We start from the raw sequence: 19010 nt of genomic DNA, 5'->3' as shown, positions 1-19010 counted from the left end.
TCTTGGTGAGCGTGCGCTGCAGTGACTTTTCTCTTTTCCCGAAACTTCTTCAAACTTTGTGGCCATGCCGTTTAAAACACTGAGAAACTCACCCGTGGGGGTGGGTGGTTGATGGTGAAGCTTACCAAACTCTGCTTCTTCGAACTTTTTTTTTCGCTCTAAAACTTGGCAAAGGTGGTCAAAACTTTTTGGGAGGCAGCGAGTGCGGAGCGAGCGAGCTACGGGAGCGCGCAAACAGCTGCCCAGCTGAGTTACTTTGGCAGGAAAAGCGCGTGCCCAAACTGGCACGTGAGGTATACGCTGAACTTCCCGATAATGATTTACAAAACTTGCTCCGATGGTCGAGGGCTCTCAAAAACGCATCTTTTACTTTAAACAAGGAGCAAGTGTAAGCAGTAAGTGCGGTGTTATTGGTTTCCGAGATTTGTATACATGTAGTATGATAATTTGTATTTGTAAAATAGAAATTATGTCTGTTTTCATGAATAAGTTATTTGACTTATACGACTTTTTTTGTTCTTGACCTATTCCTGTCTCTCTACCTCACGTTGCAGTGTTGAAGTGGCTTACAGTGTTATATATAAATAAATACTTGTTACTGTCAAAGCATACTTTGAAGACGTTATTTAAAGCAGGCTGTTATTAGACGTTTCCTTTGTAAACACGCACTGCTTCCTGTGGTGAGGATCCTGCCAAAAGGCGCTGATGGTGGTTCAGCAGTACCTGTAGTCTGTTAGCTTCTTGCTCATATCAAAAAGAAAACGAGAAATCTTCCACATGACTCATCTCTATGAAATTCTTTTTTGGGCTATCTCGTCTCCCTGCTTCAGGCTCAGTCACCTCCTCCCTAAAGAGCCAGGCCTACGCCCATGGATGAGGAGAGGAGTGCCGCTGCCATTTCGCGAGAGCCACCTAACGATGGAGACCCCGGTTTGCCAGCTCCACAACCAAGTTTGCAAACAAGCTCAAACGCAGAGAGAGAAAACAGCTGTCCGAGCCCACAGCCCTGCCCTGGTGATGGTAAGAAAGAGGTTGTTGGGGGAAAAAACAAAAGAGAAAAAAAGAAACATAAACATACTCCATGCGTGCCACGAAGGCCCAGTGTTTACAATAACCAATGTTGTCATCTTTGTGGAGGCGGTGTTTGAAAGTAGTGAAAAAATGAGTTAGTTATTAAAGAGATTAGCCATTTGGTATGAAAACAATGGAGCACGATTATTTGAGAGTGAAGCTTCACCATTTACTTTCATGCATGTGAAGCTTGTTATGTTAGTAGGTCATCCAGAGTGTGTTTGACTGTACAGTAGAACTATTGTAATACAGTTTTCTGAAAACAACATTGGAATGGATTTATTCACCCCAGCGAAAGTGTAATATAGGTTGATGTGAGTTCTCTAAAGTGGAAAAGTCTTGAGTCACTGTGGTGTTTAAAAGTTTGAGACTGAGTAATTAATAATCTCTAATGGTAGACTCAGGTAGGGGCTACACTGTAGGAACTCACACTTTATCCTGGGAAAACCACTGTGTGTTTTTGCTGGATGTTACTGAGATTTATAAGGTCAAAAGCCTTCTTAATGACACAACTGTTGTGTAGTCAGGTAATTGCTGAGACTGGTCCGAGGAGGGGCCGTGCTCTTGGGTGATCTGAGTGGTCAGGACTGATTCAGCGCTATGGAACACTTAAATGGCACAATTAGGCTCCTGGGAATTTGGGAATGAACCTGTGACCCTTTGGCTTTGAGAGATCGGTCATGCTCAGAGGTAACTGACACAGAGGCGGGGAGAGGAAGATGTGGACTCAGCTTCGGGCTGTTTTCATGTGAATGACTCATGCAGAATGAGCCAAAATTACTTCAGTCTCCTCAAGCTTCAATGGGAAAACAACAGCACTGAGTGTACGTAGATCAGAGCGCAGGTTCTATGGGGTAATTAGGGTAGGTGTGGTTAACAGTTAGGGTAGTGTGCAGAGATTTAAGTGCCTTGTGGCCATGGGAACCAGCCACAAAATTGCTTAATAGTTGATGAAAATGTTTTATTTCCTTTTATTTTTTCTGTCTATTTTTTGAAATTCAAGTCCAGACACAACTCTTATCATTACTGTGTTTAACATCAACACACACATCTCCGTTCAATGCTACATTGTGGTTAACCATGACTATAAGTACAGCATCATTTTTAATGATAACTCTTGGAGAGTTTGAGAGTTATTAAATTGAAGGTTTGTGCCCAAACATGTTCTCCCGGCTGTGCTGACTTTACCTCTGTTTGCTCATCAGGAAGCCAGCACAAAGTGTAAATGATCCTTCTTCTGCTAAAGATAAGCTTCTTTTGGCCGTCTGGTCTGTGTGTTTGAGCAGGTTTAAGTTATATAGGTTCAGGCTACTGCTGAGAGCAACAAGGTCATCCTTTTAGCTCTGTTGGACCTTTACCTATCCCTTTGCATCAAGAGTGGGCTGCTTTGCAACACCACAACAGAAACATGGGGCGGTTGCACACATGCGCTGTATCCTTGAGCCTTTCTAGACATTACTCAACAGAGTTGCATGCGAGAAAGTAAATGTCTGAAGCAGATGATTGGACATCAAACCGTTTTTAACCTTCCAGCATTCCATTTCAAAGACCGTGGGAATTTACAGTGAGCGAGTAGATGTCCTGTGACCTGTCCGCTGGATGCTCTTTTAAGAAAGCTCCCTTGACTAAACAAAACAGAGAATTTCCAGAAGTAAGACTGTCTCATGCAGTCAATCTTCTATTGTATGTTACATGCAGGAGTAGTCAGTTTTCCAGAGATCGTGTGCAAAATCAGCCATGTATATTTTTAATTTAGGCTTCAAAGAAAGATTTGACCACTGGTCCATAATTAGAATGGGGGTAACAGCTTCTAGGATGGCATCCTCTGTTCCTGTGAGAGGTACTTAACCAGCATAACTGATGATGTGAGTTTTAGTCTCTTTACCTTTTTTCTTTTTTTTTTGCCTGTCCCGTTTGGTTCTTTAGCGTCAGAATTGTTGTCTGAAGGCCAACAAAGATACCCAATGGTATCTTTGTCTCTTTACCTGCTCCTTACTAGCCTAAAAATTGTATTGAATTGACTGCTTTGCATATTTTTCACAGATGCGTCAGTATCAGATGTGTTTTTTGCTGCTTTAGCTAGGTAGGAAGCTAGCTTTGAGAGATGGCATCCCCATTCTCATTGTTGTCTTCTGAGCACCGATTAGCATTGATTCAAAGGTGCTGCGCTGCATTCATTTCTGAACACTTTTACCAAGTTATGCAGATAAGACCCTTCACAGTTAAAAAAAAGCAATAATTAAATTGAGAACAATTGATGCTTTGCCACAATATTTAGCACTCCTGTCTTCCAATATTAAAACAGTCTGATTATCTGAAGGTGAATGAAGCTCTCTCAGTCATCACTTGTCCATAAACTTGCGTTATGTGCGTGTTAAAATACATGTTCTTCTTGTTGTTGTGAGTAAGGCTCTCTCTCAGGCATGAAGATGCAGTGAAGGAGCCTTTTCTTACCACATCTGAGGCTTTCTAACCACTAGGAGTTCTTGCACTCTATTTTTTCTTCCTTTCTTCTGTAATCTTTACCCGATTCTCTGCCATTGTTTTCTTGGTTCTTTCTCTTTGTTCCCTGCCTGCATGAAGGATGAACTGCAGCCTTTTTTATAGTGAAATTACAATTTTAACAAATGTTATTTGAGATTTCAAATAGCTATCAGCGTCTTAAGATGCTGGAATTTACAGTTTAAGATGACTTCCATTGTTTTTCCAGCATTGATGGAAACAATGGAAAGCAATTTCAATCAGCTGTAGTTAGTTAATGTTTGACGTTATGACCAAGCAAAATGAAAATCTTGGCATTTATTTGACTGCATTGATCTCTGTGGGACAGAGTTTAAGCTGACTCAAGATTGGTGAATGGGTATAAGAGAAAAACAACTTGTGTGGTTTTTTTTATGTTGAAAAGCAAAATAAGAAAACACCAGTGTTATTGTGTCATTCGCATATAAACAGCAGAATATCATAGTTCTAACCTTATTCTACTCTGGCAGTTGCTTTGAATTATGACCTTCAGGCTTTCAAAGTGTGAGGTACTTCTTGTGTCAGCCTGTGAGTTGTCATAGAGTTTGCTGTCATCATCTGGGTATAGAACTACAGTGCTTAGTCCAATGCAACAATAAATTTGAATACCTTTAAAAAAGCCACGTGAGGCTATATTACCGCAAACAGATTAGATTTTTACTAAAATGATTTACTCTTTCTTTTTCTGTATTTTATTTTTTTAGTTAACATGATTGATAAAATTCTAATTTAACTGAATGTTTACTATGGATCAACATCCAGCAAGTGGCTACCTTTGCATAAAGATAGGAACAAGAGTGTAACAGCTTGCCTGACTCTGTCCAGACATGACAAACGTGCAGTCCCAGCAATTTGCAAATGAACTGAAGACTGAAGTATTAAATCGTGCCTGTTGTTGACTGTTGCTACACGTAATAACAAGCAACTGCTTCATTTATTAATTTATTTCTTGGGGGGTGGGGTGCTTGCAGATACAATTTTTGTCAACATCTGCACATCAAAAAAGCTTGATGAAAGCAAGCAAGTGTCCACCTTCTTCATCCTATGCCTCTTCAGCCTTTGTGATCAGCCTGGTGCTCTCTTCTGTAAAATGCACCTTCTGTGTCACAGTCTAACCTGTTTCTACCTATTATTTCATCTCTCTGTCTCATACACTAACTCATTCTCTTTGCCCGCGTGTGTAGATGCTATTTTCCTGCTTGTCCTTTTTTAGTCCTTGAGGTTTGTTGAGGCTTGTGTCTAATTTGGTTTCTCACAGAGATTGAAATAAACTCAGAGCAGTTTGAGGCATTTTTATGGCGTTTTTGACCAACGAAAATGAGCGTGCTTTATTTTACTTTACTACCTCACAAACATTTGAGAATGGCTCATTGCTGCTGCTCTGGTGGCCTGCGCTCTTTCTGTTTCTCACACTAATGATTTACTATAGCACTTTCTTTAAATCGTAATCAATCCTGTTGTACAGATAATGTCATCGTGGTATGAGATCACAAATTACAAATTTGAACAAGGGGCTTTTTATTGTGTATGTGTATGTGTATATATATATGTATATGTATGTATATATGTATGTATGTATGTAGCACGATCTGATATTGTCGTGTTGGTGTTGTTCCCAGATCATCATACTAAATGTTGTTCCAGGATCAACATTGCAAGTGACCAATCAGAATGTTGTGACGTCATACTTTTGCGACTTCGGGAAAAACCGCCGTAAAACAAAAAACTGTACTTAAGCTGCGAGAAACAGTCTCTGTCCGCCGATCAACGGACCCTGACCCTAACCCTTTAATAAATGGTAAGCAGAATTGATATTGTCCTTGCAACATTGGAATTTCATAAATGCACGAATGGCTTGGCGCGCAAAAGAATAATGTCACAAGAATGTGATTGGTCAGTTGCAATGTTGAACCTGGAACAACATTTTCATGATGATGTGGGAACAACACCAACAACACGACAATATCAGATCATCCATGTGTGTATATATATATATATATATATATATATATATATATATATATATATATATATATATATATATTTATATATGTGTGTGTGTGTGTGTGTGTGTGTGTGTGTGTGTTATGATGCTTGTTTTGTAAGTAATGGTATTATTTATAGTTAAATAGATATTAAAGCAGTTTATGCTTGAAGTCAGGTCACTACCACACAATGAGCATACAGTGTCCTCAGTTATCATTATTCCTCTCTCAGGTTTTTTCACATTTCTCTATTTGCCTCCATCATGAACTCTGTGCTGAAGGACGACTCACTTGTTAAAATGCATCTGGAGGAGAGATGAGTTGTCAGACGACTGATAATCAAGGGAACACAGGTATATTCTTTGTGCGTTATTACCCATTTTCCAAGAAACAGTCATGGGTAAAAACACATGACCCCTGCTTACTAGGGGTGCAACGATACACAAAATTCACGGTTCGGTTCGATACTTTGGTGTCACGGTTCAATATTTTTTCGATACAAAAAAAATGTTCATGCCTTTTTAATTTGTCATTTATTAAAATTATAAATATATATTTTAACTCAAAAGTACAGTTTTTAAATTTAACCCTAACCCTTGTGCGTGTTTTTTATTTTGACAGCGAATGCGCACCTGCGGACCACTTATATGCAGCCCTGGTTATTTAGCTCGTCATATTGCAGCCACAGAAATTATTTTGTCCATGAAACCATAAAGCTGCACTTTCTTTTTGCCTTATAGTCTGATTTGTCATAACTTCTCCATTTTGTGGTAAGCTTTTCTTTGGCTGTCACTTCTTCACCCTGACCTGTCTTATTTGGCTCAGCAGAACTAAAATATATATCTGTCTGTGAAGGTTCTCAGTCATCCAGGTCATCGTAGTCAAATATATATCCTGCTGCTTTTACACACGCACTCACATAAGCTCAGCGATTCTCTGCGCGATCAACCTCTCACATGTTTAAGCTGCGGGAGATTTCACTTGTCATGTTTGCATAGTAAGCTAACAATTAATAAGACGATGTCAGAGGAATTGGTGCACAAATTATCATCACTCACAGATCAGTGCTGTCGCTCTCTATACACAGTTCGCGCGATTGCAAAGTGAAAGCAAAAAAACAAGAGCAAATTCAAACGCGATTTCAATATGTCACATATTGACAGTGGCTCACCGATGCCAATGACATAATTACCCAGCTACATTTCCGAAAGAATGCAAAAGCATTGACATATATTTTTCCTTCCTACAATAGCCCGACGGGCAGGGAAGAGATAGATTTTGGTACCCCGACTGAAAAAAATCGCTAGCTCCAGGACGTTGGGCTAGCGATATTGCGAGCCCTGTATCTGATTGAGGAATCACTCATCTTTGGAAAAGAGAGTTTATTACAGAGAAATGTCTCTTTCCAAAATAAAAGCTATACTATCCGCTTCTTCTGGGCTATATTCTCAGCAGCATATTAAACATATAAGGAGAATCATGTGCTAACAGCTGTCTAAATGACTCGGCTAAAGTTAGTAGCATGCTTGTTGTTTTTTTTCTGCTTCCACTTGTCTTTGCACTAGGATGATGTCGGCGTAAATGTGCAGTCATATTCGTCGTGTTCCCACTAGTGCTTTCAGGTTAATCTCGTTGAAATGACCTTAACGCCACTATACGGCAAATCTCCGTTAATGAGCTACCGCCGATCGCCCGTGCATGGGGCTAGACGGCCAACACGTTAACGAGCTAACTGCGCTAACACACTAGTTCCCACCCATGTAATTGAGCATTGCATGGCACATCCAACATACTGTTTTACTTTAGTCCATGACTCGCTTACCTTCAGGGTCATACGTCACATGAAAACCAAAATAATTCCAAACGCCAGATCTGAATGAGGGTGGGGGAGGTCCATGTTGTAAGGAGAGCTTAACTTCTGTCTCACTAGCTTGCCCTGCGCTCTTCCTTCTGACGATGCTGTCTGTGTTGAGCGCTCAGTGAATCTGCGTTCGACTACTCCGCCTAGGCTGCACTGTCGACCCTAGGCGGAGTAGTCGAACGCAGATTCACTGAGCGCTCAACACAGACAGCATCGTCAGAAGGAAAGTTGATAAAATAAATTACAAATTTTGTATTGTTCGATACATATGCGTACCGAACCGAAAGCACTGTATCGAACGGTTCAATATCGATACGAATATCGTTGCACCCCTACTGCTTACATGTGACAAAAAAAAGATCTACAGAAATGTTCTTTCTATCTTTATTTAAGGCAATTGGCTTTGTAACTTTCTTACTTTCTCTGTTTGTTTGTGTGTTAGTTTAAAAAAAAAAAATCAAATCGTATTGTAGTAAGCTGTCACATTGCACAGTGGTGTGAACTAAAAGTAGGCTTGAATTTTAAAAGTTCTCATGAAGACTGTTATGCTTATATGGCATCTGGGATCATAAAATGTCGAAGTAGTTGGGCTGTAACAAAGCAATTTCTAATGCAGCTGTGCCAGACGTCATATTTAATGACATCACTTTGAAATGACAGCTCCAAAGCAGGGATTTTGTTGGATTTTATAAAATGCCTGTTGTCTCAACTCCCCTCTCCTCGTGTTTCTCCCCCTCCCCTTCCACTTGGATCTCTACTAAGATGATACAAATTTTTGCCAATTCAAATTTTTTCCTACGAACTTTTACATGTCAACACATACAAACAAAAATAGAATTTTCGTCAATGCAAAATATTTTTTTCATAATAAAAAAAGAAATGATCAAAGTTTGCAATTTTCCCCAAATTGTGGTAAGTTACAGCTGCAGTAAGTCTCACTTGGAACTGCTGAAGTAGAAATAATTAACTGAAAATTAGCTGCTGTACACCAATCTTTACCTGATTTATTTAACAAAACAAATCTCAGTTACTCCCATCATTTTCCAGTGTGTTCATAAGTTTGGTCAATGTCTGATTAAGATTTTTGTTTCAAACATTTCCACGATGGTCCCCCAACAGTCCCCAACATTTTCGTCTTCACTTACAGCAAAGAGTTTCCACGCTAACAACATGTTAGCGTATGCCTGTGAGTGTCTGTGCGACTGTTGGCTCATGCTGCCGCATCTGACTTGACCGGTAACCTACTCATAATCTGACGTGAAGCTGACAGGGTGGTCACCATTCAAGGCTCATAACGCTCAAAATCGTCCAGTTTCGATATCTGGCTGATCAATCAGTACCTCTGTAATAAATACAGTTACAGTAAATACATGAAAGCAATAAGAGGAAAGTGTTACTGTACACTATTATAAAGACCTAAAAACTAAAAAAAAAAATCGAAATAAAAACCGTTTTAAACAATGTTTTTCTAATGTCAAATCTTAGTGAATTTTGGATACATTACTCTGTTCATGATACTAAGACTGAAGCACAGTGTCCTTGTTTTACATCAGGTGTGTTTACATTCTAATACAAATAGAGTTCTGTTAGCTGCTTTGCTAACAGACACAGCCGTGTAGCATCTGTTAGCAAAGAGCCAGTATTTTCCCACGAACCAGAAGAATCCCACAGACAGAGTGGCACAATTAAATTCTCCTTAAGCCTGTTCAGCAGCAGACATTTTTTGTCTTTAATGAGCTTACACTGCTCCATTCTCTCACAGCAAGCATAATCTCTGATTTTCGACTTATTCTGTGAGTGTATGCTTATGTCAGTGTCAGTTTCTTGGTGTGGGATTTTCCAATTGGCTAGAATTGCAGTTTAAACATTGCTTCTTCTTCCCTTTTAATTTCTGTGTGTGTGTGTGTGTGTGTGTGTGTGTGTGCGCGTAGATCTGTGTTCTTGTCTTTATATTTTACTCCATCTTGGTCAGCACCCCACTGATAGTGTGTGTGTTTTCAATCAGTTCGAGTCATTACTGCTGCTCAGATAACTGCTCGGCTGCTCTTCGGCATGTCTTCTTCTATGCTAGTTTCTCTGCTAGTGGGCCTGAATGAAGTGTTTTAAAATGCTGTATGAACACAGGAACACAACTGCAACATTTATTTGTGTCAATATTGTCACAAAATATTAAGAAGGAAGTCGTTTACAAATGTATTTTTTTGTTTTATGAACACAAATTCAAATATTTCAAAACATCCAAATAATATTTCTATAAAAGAAGGAAAATTAGTGCAAAAAATAGTGAAAAAAGTCACATGGTGGGGATATTTTGACTTTATTAAACAGCTTTAGTTTTTAGAGTTTTAGCTGTCATCACACAGTGAAGGTTTTGCTTTATTTCAGCACACGTTTGTTTCTTTCTTTCTGTCAGTAAATGTACAAAAGTTTAAATAAAGCTTTCACAGAAAGTTTTTGCATCTATTTAACACTTCAATATTTCATGCTGCACACTCATCCTAAACTTGACTCTTTTTATTTATTTTCTGAGTTGCACTCACAGTACTTTACTATGACAAAACATTTTGAATATTTAATTCATGTACTAAAACTAAGAGACTAACTTATACCATTCACACAATTTTAAGACCCTTGACCTATACTTATTGCACCTTTGGTAGCTATTACAGCCTTGAGTCTTCTTTGGCATTATCCTTTAAGCTTGCTGCTACTTCTTTCTTTTCAAGTCTCCTTAATGTTTAGATAGGGAAAGCTTGCCCACACCCTTTTTTAGGTCTCTTCTTAGATACTCCACTGTGGCCAGGTTAGGACACTCTAGGCCTTTTGCAGAATCACTCATATGTTTTGTAGTAGCATGCCTCAGGTCTTTGTCTTGTTGAAACGTAGCTTTTGCCTCAGTCTGATACAAAATAAGATAACCTTCGTTGCATTGTAGAGAGTTGTTACATAAGGTATGAAAGATTTCCTGTATCTGCCCCTGTGGGAATGGAGCTGCTAGAGAAATAGCTCCAATCCTGGAGTCATGACCACACTCGAAAAGGTTTTCAACTCAGGATTTTTTCTCTATCTATATTAACCTCCCAGTTCCTGATACTGCAATCACCACATTTTACTGTGCAGATGGTATTAATGAAGTGATGCCAAGTATCTGTTTTGTGGCATGGTTTAATTTATGTCTCATCAGACCAGAGTTCTTGGTCTAAATGTGGTTAAAATGTCAAACTCCCAGCATGCTGTCATGTGCCTGCTAGTGAGTAACCGCTTCTGTCAGGCCTTTGCTGTTGGAGTACTGCGCCGTGTTCTTCTCTAAGGTTCTGCCAACTCCAGAAAAAGACCACAGTGTTTGTTTGAGCCTGCCTGACCAAGGCTGCCCATCCCCAGTAACTCACTTTGGCCAGATTATAGAAGACTGTTAAACTCATCCTGTTGGTGGTTCTCATTTTTTAACCTCATGGCTTGGTTTTCACTCTGACACACCATCAACAGTGAGCCCTAATACCCATAGCTGTGTGTGTGTGTAGATTATTTTAATTAAGCACTGGATTCAAGTCAAGTTGTAGAAGCATCTCAAAGACAATTGATTATGGTAGGATACACCAGGTGTTTATCAACGATTTTGGTCTTTTGCTGAAAATGAATTAACAAAACATTTCAAATTTGTTCTTGTTTTGTCTTTGTGGGTTTACATGGATGAATAAATGAATGTAATCCATTTTAAAAAGGCGTCTGGAATATAGCATAACATGGAAACCTTTAAAGTGTCTGAAAACATTCCAGGCACACTGTCTTTGCCACAGGGCCTAAGAGACCTCCTTTTGCATACACATTAGACATTTGCGTTTTTAAAGATGTCATAGTGGAGCTGTAGAAACAGTGTAGAGATAGTTTGAAAGGAAGCAGGTAAACTCAGCTCAGCCCTCTGTTCTCTATAAACCAACACACTCCATCCCCAGGAGGAACAGCAGGAAATGCTTCCCTTCAGGTAATTCAGGATATGTCACATCATTTTCACGTTCATGTAAATAGTGTCTGTGTGTGTTGTGTTTATGCTAATCATTACCCTATGGGATCCATATGTTTTTGGTTTAATGGTTAACTGTTTGTTTACAAGGAGACTAAAATTGCTCTGAATCGCCCCTTCAGGGCCACCGACACGTGTACATATACCAAACTACAAACCCACATGAACTTGCAAATACAGAAATATACACAGGTATATAGTCAAGCTTTGACAAACAAATACCCACAAGTGTAAACACATAGTCGTATCTCCTCACCGGCTCTTGATTGGTCTGGTCTGATTTTAATTAGAGGCTCATCTTTCATGGTCCTCAGAACTGGCTCTGAGGTCGAGCGGTTATGTGTTTTGATCCTTATGCCAACGCAAAATTGGTTGATGGCCTGCTTGGATGGCACTGAGGGTTTGTGGGAATGTGTTTCGATCCAACAATCGTGGGTTCGAACATCTACAAAGGGAACGCTTTGACTAGCTAAGTCAAAAGTCCCATACACTTTTAACCCTTGCTACCCCACAGTCAAAAAACAAAGACAAACTGTAGTGAAGGATTCAAGAGTACATAAGATCATATGATCAAACGGCTTGGGGTGCTCCCTTTTTCTGACGTGCCCTGCTTCAGAGTTCAAACCCGATATTGTTTTAAAGTCGATCATTAACAATAACAATTGGAATTTCTTTTGATAAAAGTTTGAACGATAGCATCAGCAAACTCTTTATTTATTTTTCAAAAAATTATATTTATTAACCATAGTTTCATATTCACACTGTTTGTATGTGTCCCATCTGCAACTCACGAATGGAGCCTATCCCACTTTTATTGTTTTTTTTGTTTTTGTTTTTAAGCCATCATGGGGTTTTTCCAACAGTGTCTGCGGTATTCTGTAGACTTCTGCTGCAAAGTTGTTTTAGTTTTAGCAAATTCTGTATTTCAATTGGATTCTTACTGGGGACTCAAATAAGACTGACTTTTAGTTTTCAGAAGGGTTTTTTTCTGTGCTTTGTGTGACTGTGGTAATTGGCCCCAAAAGCAGTTTCCAAAGAATGAGGAAAAACGAGAAACACAATGACTTGAACTGATAAATGCCCTTTTTAAAAAATAAACTATAATACTGATCTCAATATTTTTAAAAACTTGCCAGCTGTCTAAAGTTATCAGACTCAGTTGTTGCCTACCAGCATATGGTGTCTTATTATTTTTTTACAATCCATTCTCAAACATTTTATCAAATTGATACCAGTTGTGTAGAACAATAGATGATTATATGTTACTTGCAATTTTGAGTGATAGCGTTATCATTGATTATAGGAATATGAAACACAATGTTCAATGACTTTATGATTAGCCTCCTGAAGTTACACATACTGTTTTTTTTTTTATTTGCTTCTAATTTACTATTTACTGAGTTTCAGCACTGAGTGTTATTTAAGGAATTTGATAAATATATAAAGGTGGGTTATTGCATGCATAGTACATAGACATGTACTGCTTGCCAGTGATACATGTCGACTACAACACACAGTTACCTCTAAATCAGACATTTGGTGTCAGGACAGCTGTTCTAACTAGTGGTTTTCATATCTGAGCAGACTGATTGAGTCTAATGGACAAAATATGGGTCTTGGAAAAATCGCTTCCACATGGCAGAGATAAAAGTATGTGTGATGAGAGTGAGTGTGAGATGCAGGAAGGTATTATTGGAGTGTACGGTAAGTGTTTTAAGTGTGTTTGTATGGGTGTGAGTTTTGTGTACCGCTATCAAATAGAAGAGAAAAGCAGGAAGTATTTCCCGTCTCCTCAGCTCCTGTTCACATGGTCTCCCACACAAAAATACCCACACATACAAAACGCCCTTGAGAGACACAGATATATACATATGCACAGGTATACAAACACACGCAAACCTTTGCAAGAAAATCACGCAAGGCTTAAAACACTAGGCCTTTTCATCAAGGTTAGCTCAAGTAACATATTTTCATGCTCCATGCTAAAGAGCCCAATGGCCTCAGGGCAAAGCGTCTAAAAACTACATAGGAATGGCGCGAGGAACACAACAAAGAGCCCAAATACTGACGTTCCCCAGACCCATCAACATCCACGGGTTGCAGAACAGGCCGCTGAGGCCACAACCCACAGGACCCAAAGGATCTGCTGCCAATGTCCTGAAAGTGCCAGACACCACAGGACATTTCATGGTTTTAAAGTTGTGGCTGATCAATAGGTTTGTCATTGCAACATTTCCAAAAGACTAATCACCAACAGATCAATGTAAAAAATAAATAAATAAATAAATTCTAACATAAAATAAATCATAATACTTTTGACGGCATCTTTTTCGTCGTGTATATTATATGGACTTAGTTTTATTTTTGTCAGATGTGACAGACATAGCAGTGCTCATAGTGATCAAGCTATATAGATGTCTGTAGTTAATATTACAATTTATATATTTCAAAGTTTAGTAGCTTTAAATGTGGAATTAGAATGATTATTGCAGAAAGTTTTTCTTTTCTATAAAATTTTTAAAACCTATTTAAGAAAAATAACAGTCTGATATTTTATCTGACCGACAATGCAGAACCCCAAAAACTGTGTTAACAGTAATAAATAATAGGACAAAAGACAAATTAGTGTGTGTGAAAACCAAAAGACATTTGACCTTAAGATTGGCATTAAAATGCAATTATTGCGCAACTCTACAACATTTTTTCAAATGAATAAACATATTTATTCAAGTTGTGAAATCCCATCATGTTGTTTTCATATGTTTAGGTGGAACAGCTAACAGTATCGTAGCCTAGACCTAATTTTAATCATGCATGTTACTAGAAATGACATCTTAAGAAATGCAAATGTCATTGCTTCTCAGTTTAGTAATTACATTTACTGTCATGTGCATTGATTTGTATTTTGATTTTTTTTCATTTAGCTAAATCACCCAATGATTTGCTTGCTGCTGTTTATGACTTCACCTTGATAACTATATCTTTTCTCCTTCTCGTCCTACTGCACAGCTATCAGTAAATTGCAGCATATATTGGAAAAACCTATCTCACGACCATCTATGTATACTCTAAAAAATTACACAGCTCTTGCAAAAAATTATTTTTTGTTTGTTTGGGTTGTCTTTCTTGTTTTGTATAATTACTCAGTTTGCTTAAAGCCTGTGGCTTGCTTATTTATTTGAATATTACATTTATACGGTCTTTACTGGACAGACTGTATAAAAGTTCAGCCATAAAAATGAGAATGGATCCATAGAATTATGCCAGAAATGCACAGGAATGTATCTGCGTCAAAAGGGAATGTGAACCCGAGAAGCTGGGGACAGGAAAGAGAGAACAGATAGAGGAGTGAGGGAGAGTGGATAGAGTAAATAAACAGAGCCGGGAAGTGTTGAGTCCATGCACAGGACGTGGTTTGGTTTGTATGTGTGTACGTGTATGTGTGTGTTTATCAAGCCCAGCTGGCTCCCATTTGCCCAGGAATGAGTCTTCACCTCTCAGAGGCCTGCCTCACTTTGAAGGCCTCTGTGTTTTGTGTGTGTATGGTGTGCATATGAGTGCATGTGTGTGTTGGTATAATAACAGCTTCATTAGAGGACTGCATGGTACCTTTGAACATATAAAACACCCAGACATGTATTTACTGCATATATATTGTGTGCATGCACTCTTATGTGTTCAACAGACACTGGCTTGCAAAAAGAGACATGCACACACATATAGACCCACAAAGATTTCAGGTTTCACAAGCATACACATGGACCCCTAAACAGTCACAAGGGTTTGGATTTAACTACTTCCAGATGCAAGTTTAGGACAGAGAGAGCACACACCAACACATAGACAAAATCTTTTGCTTTGTTGAAGTCAGCAGAACTACTCTGTTAAAATTAATTAGGTGCTGGTGGATGGGAAATGACAACAGAGTAGGCAAGTTTACCACAAGTGGGGAAACAGCTTGCTGGTTATTTTTGATAATAGGAAACAAAACTGGGAATCTGTTCAAGCATAAACATTAATACATTCATAAAAGTCCCCCCAGCTACTCAGCACATAACATACAGTAAATCTAAAACACTGAGATCTGGTTTTAGACGTTTTCTTTAACTTGTTCGTGTGTGTGTCTGTGTACCTGTGTGTTTTGCAGATGTGGCCCACACCTACACTGAGCCCCTCATATTGAGGTTAAATGGCACCCCGGAACGGTTGCAAGGCGATGATGGCGACAACTGCAGCTCCGGCACCAGCCATCCAGATTTGGCGCTTACAGCACCTTACAAGAGTATCACATGTGAGTAAATAGAATAGAATAGAATAGAATTCAACTTTATTGTCATTGCACATGCACAGGTACAGGGCAACGAAATGCAGTTTGCATCCATCCAGAAGTGCTTTAGTGATATAGATATATTACAATATATATTAGCAATAATATAGATATGTGAGTATATTACAGAAATGGGTCTATTATGGTATGTTATAATGTACACGGTATGAAGTATGTTGTGAATATTCTATAACTATAAGTATGTACAGGCTGTAGTGAGTACAAGCTATGTACAGGATATGAACAGGATATAAATATGAAAAACTATACAGAATATGAAATAAATAACTTTACAGAATCTGGGATATACAGCTATACAGAAATGGGAACTATGCAAGTTGTAAACAGTTGTAGGATTAAAGATTATCGAATGTACAGAATGATTATTTACACAGAGCTATACAGTAGTGCAAAGCACCCTCACAAACACACATGCATACACATTCACACATCGGGACACACTCGCACACTTGAGAGACCAGTGAGACTTTTTTTCCATTACTGATCACTGGTTTGATGAGTCACATTGTCCTGACCTTTAACAAACACATTTGCACACCCTCAAGAAATAGGTCAGGTAATCATACACGCAGACAGAAATATCTACATCCACATCTGTCAGCTAAGTAGGTTAGCTTTCTGATTTTTTTTCCCAATACAACCAAGTGTGCACCCAAGTCTGAACACTCAAAATGAAACACCTTTTACTCTTTTCTTTCACTTTCCTACATTTTAATCCTTCCCCAGGTTTGTTAGAATATCACCGTAATAAAAATAGTCGCATGACAGCAACTTTTCTTAAGTTAGTTTTTCTTCTTCTTCTTTTTTTAGGTTTTTATTATTATTAATATTCAACTTTGAGTTAGTCAAAACAAGAGGAGTCAAATCACATAGATTTCATGTAATTCTGTAATCACCTGCTCTGTAGCCCCAGCTGTCACCATCTTTGGGTTTTTTTTTAAAGGCCTAAAAAGCAAGGAGGGAATTTGACTGATACACATGGTCAAATCCACATGTTTAGTAGCATCTTGTGAATCGTAATGTAGCTACACTGCATTACGAACAAGCCCTGCATCTGGTTTGCTCAAATGGGGATTATAATAAACAAAATGAAAATCATGTTTTTTACAGATGATGTTAAACACAATAAACGTTTCAAGAAAGTGTTTACAGAGGTCATAAATCAAGTTAGCAGCAAACTAATTTTCTCAAAGACATCTATGCAGTGAGACTTCTTCTTCCAAACAGAAGAGACTCCCGCTACTGGCCATTAGAAAGAGGGCAAGTACATCTGCATTAGCCCAAGTTTTTGGTAGCAGAAGCTGACTTAATCTTTCATATTCCCTCTATAGGTACAGCTTATTTGTTGCCTCTCCCCACTAAACTCATCCATGATGCACAGAGCAGGCCCATGGCATAGAGATCATTATATAGTGAAGGTGGATATTGGAAATTACACTGTTCTAGCAGCAATTCAAATACATTGTAAAAGCACATATATTACTATAGTACACAACAAGCTAAATATATATACACAAAATTAAAAGGTAATGCGACGGAGTATGCTTTGTTACCACCTCAGTGTCATACAAATTTCTTTTTTTTCCCCCAACTTAATGCACCTCTTCACTTTTCACTTACATTCTAAGCTGGTGGATTGATTTAAATTTCTTTTTCTTTATTTTTTTATTTGTCTTGTCGCAATAGTCTGCACTAATAGCTTAAAATTGCTTGCAATGATTGTTGTGGTGTGTGTGCATGATACACACAATGATAGGGAATGATCAGATAATGTCATGCTGCTTGCTATGCTGGTTTGAGAGAGACAACAAATGCAACATGGCATGCAAAGACTCTTCTTTAACAACTATCCTGATCTCGCCCAAGGCATCAAAACGATCCTGCAATGACTCATCTCTTTTGTTGTATTTTGAGGAAACATAACCAGTCTCACTGTGCTACAGGTCGCATATCTTCATGAATCACACTTAAGTTTTGAAATGAGTCACCTGAGCCTGTCTGAGTTAAGCGTACTTGGATGAGATTAAAAGAAGCCAGTGTTTCGGCTTCTTTGGATTTATAACTTGGTCAACAAAAACACATTTAAGAGTAGGTGCAACTGCATGCAAAGTTAATGAAATGTGGCAATTAGAGACAAATTCACATATGGCATTCTTCCACCATTTATCCATTTGCTTGCTCGAGCTGTCATCCTCATCATCTTTAGTTTAGGCTTGTGGGACAAGATTTAAGTTGGAGGGTACATAAAATTTAAAAATAAACAAAATAAATATTCTCATATTCCTATATCAGTTCTCATCCAGGAAAATAGATTTAACAACACAACATACTGTTTGGGATTATGGTAGATTTGAATCGTTTTAAAAAAAAGTCAGTGTGATTTATTTGTCTGTTTTATTATTGCTGCAATGCAAATCCAGATTTCAGTTTTAATGTCTTTGTTGGTGCTGTTTAATTCGACCCGTGAAACAGGTCTACTGATGCCAGTAACATTTTTCACTGCTGTAAAATAAAATACCTATTTGGCAATAGCACTGAAGAAAGAAAATTGCAAGAGGAGAGGTTATTGTGTTTGCTTTATTTACGCCCTTCAAGTCTAAACTACTTCCTAACCTCTCCAGCTGTCCAGTCATCACATTCTACACTGGGTGTATGCACAGCCCTCAGTATCAATTTGCTCATTTGCTGGTGACTAGTAGCACAACACCTAACAATTCTCTATACAAAGTAGTGATGGGTCGTTCGCGAACGAAATGGCTCTTAGAGCCGGCTCTTTGACGTGAACGACGCGAGCCGGCTCCTTATCGCGAGCCGTCACGTGGGTTTTTTTTTTTTCTTTTTCTCAGCCTCTCTCTCGCACTTTTTTTCCGCTTCACTCTGCACGCGAGCCTTGTGCTTTACGCTGGGCAGAGGGGGGAGGGGCGGTAGTTACACTCAGTAGCACAGGAACAGAGCCAGAGAGAGAGAAAGAGAGGCAGGGACAACAACATTAGAAAGGTATAGTAATCATCCACAACTATTTTCGGTTGCAGATGATAAAGGATTGAGAAAGTTTATTCATGCAGGTCCATATGACAGAGAATATGCATGTTCTTTTAGTTTTCATATTATAATTTATATTTAATTGTGTTGTGGTTTGCAGTGTTTTGTGTTCTTTTCACTTTAAATTTGTGAAAGGAAAAAGCTGAAAATTTAAATAGTTAA

The 19010-nt window shown here is 38.5% G+C and overlaps 1 protein-coding gene across 2 annotated transcripts in view; it reads left to right on the top strand.

The window, feature by feature from the left end:
- mdfi (MyoD family inhibitor) overlaps positions 1-19010 on the top strand; it is a 32283-nt gene that overhangs the window by 735 nt on the left and 12538 nt on the right. The window contains exons 1-3 of one of the 2 annotated variants that reach the window (XM_085406236.1): positions 301-395; positions 831-1020; positions 15606-15749. In XM_085406236.1, the coding sequence (XP_085262362.1) occupies positions 870-1020; positions 15606-15749 (295 nt within the window). In that variant the 5' untranslated portion in view covers positions 301-395; positions 831-869. Of the gene's footprint in view, positions 1-300; positions 396-830; positions 1021-15605; positions 15750-19010 lie in introns of those variants that run through there. The other variant, XM_085406235.1, reaches the window with a different exon arrangement.

This window comes from Rhamphochromis longiceps, linkage group LG5 (assembly GCF_057381845.1).
Source record: "Rhamphochromis longiceps isolate RC_006_pf linkage group LG5, R_longiceps_female_GT1.1, whole genome shotgun sequence".
NCBI lineage: Eukaryota > Metazoa > Chordata > Actinopteri > Cichliformes > Cichlidae > Rhamphochromis > Rhamphochromis longiceps.
The sequence above is the reverse complement of the archived record's forward strand: the minus strand, read 5'-3'. Positions and strand labels throughout refer to the sequence as shown.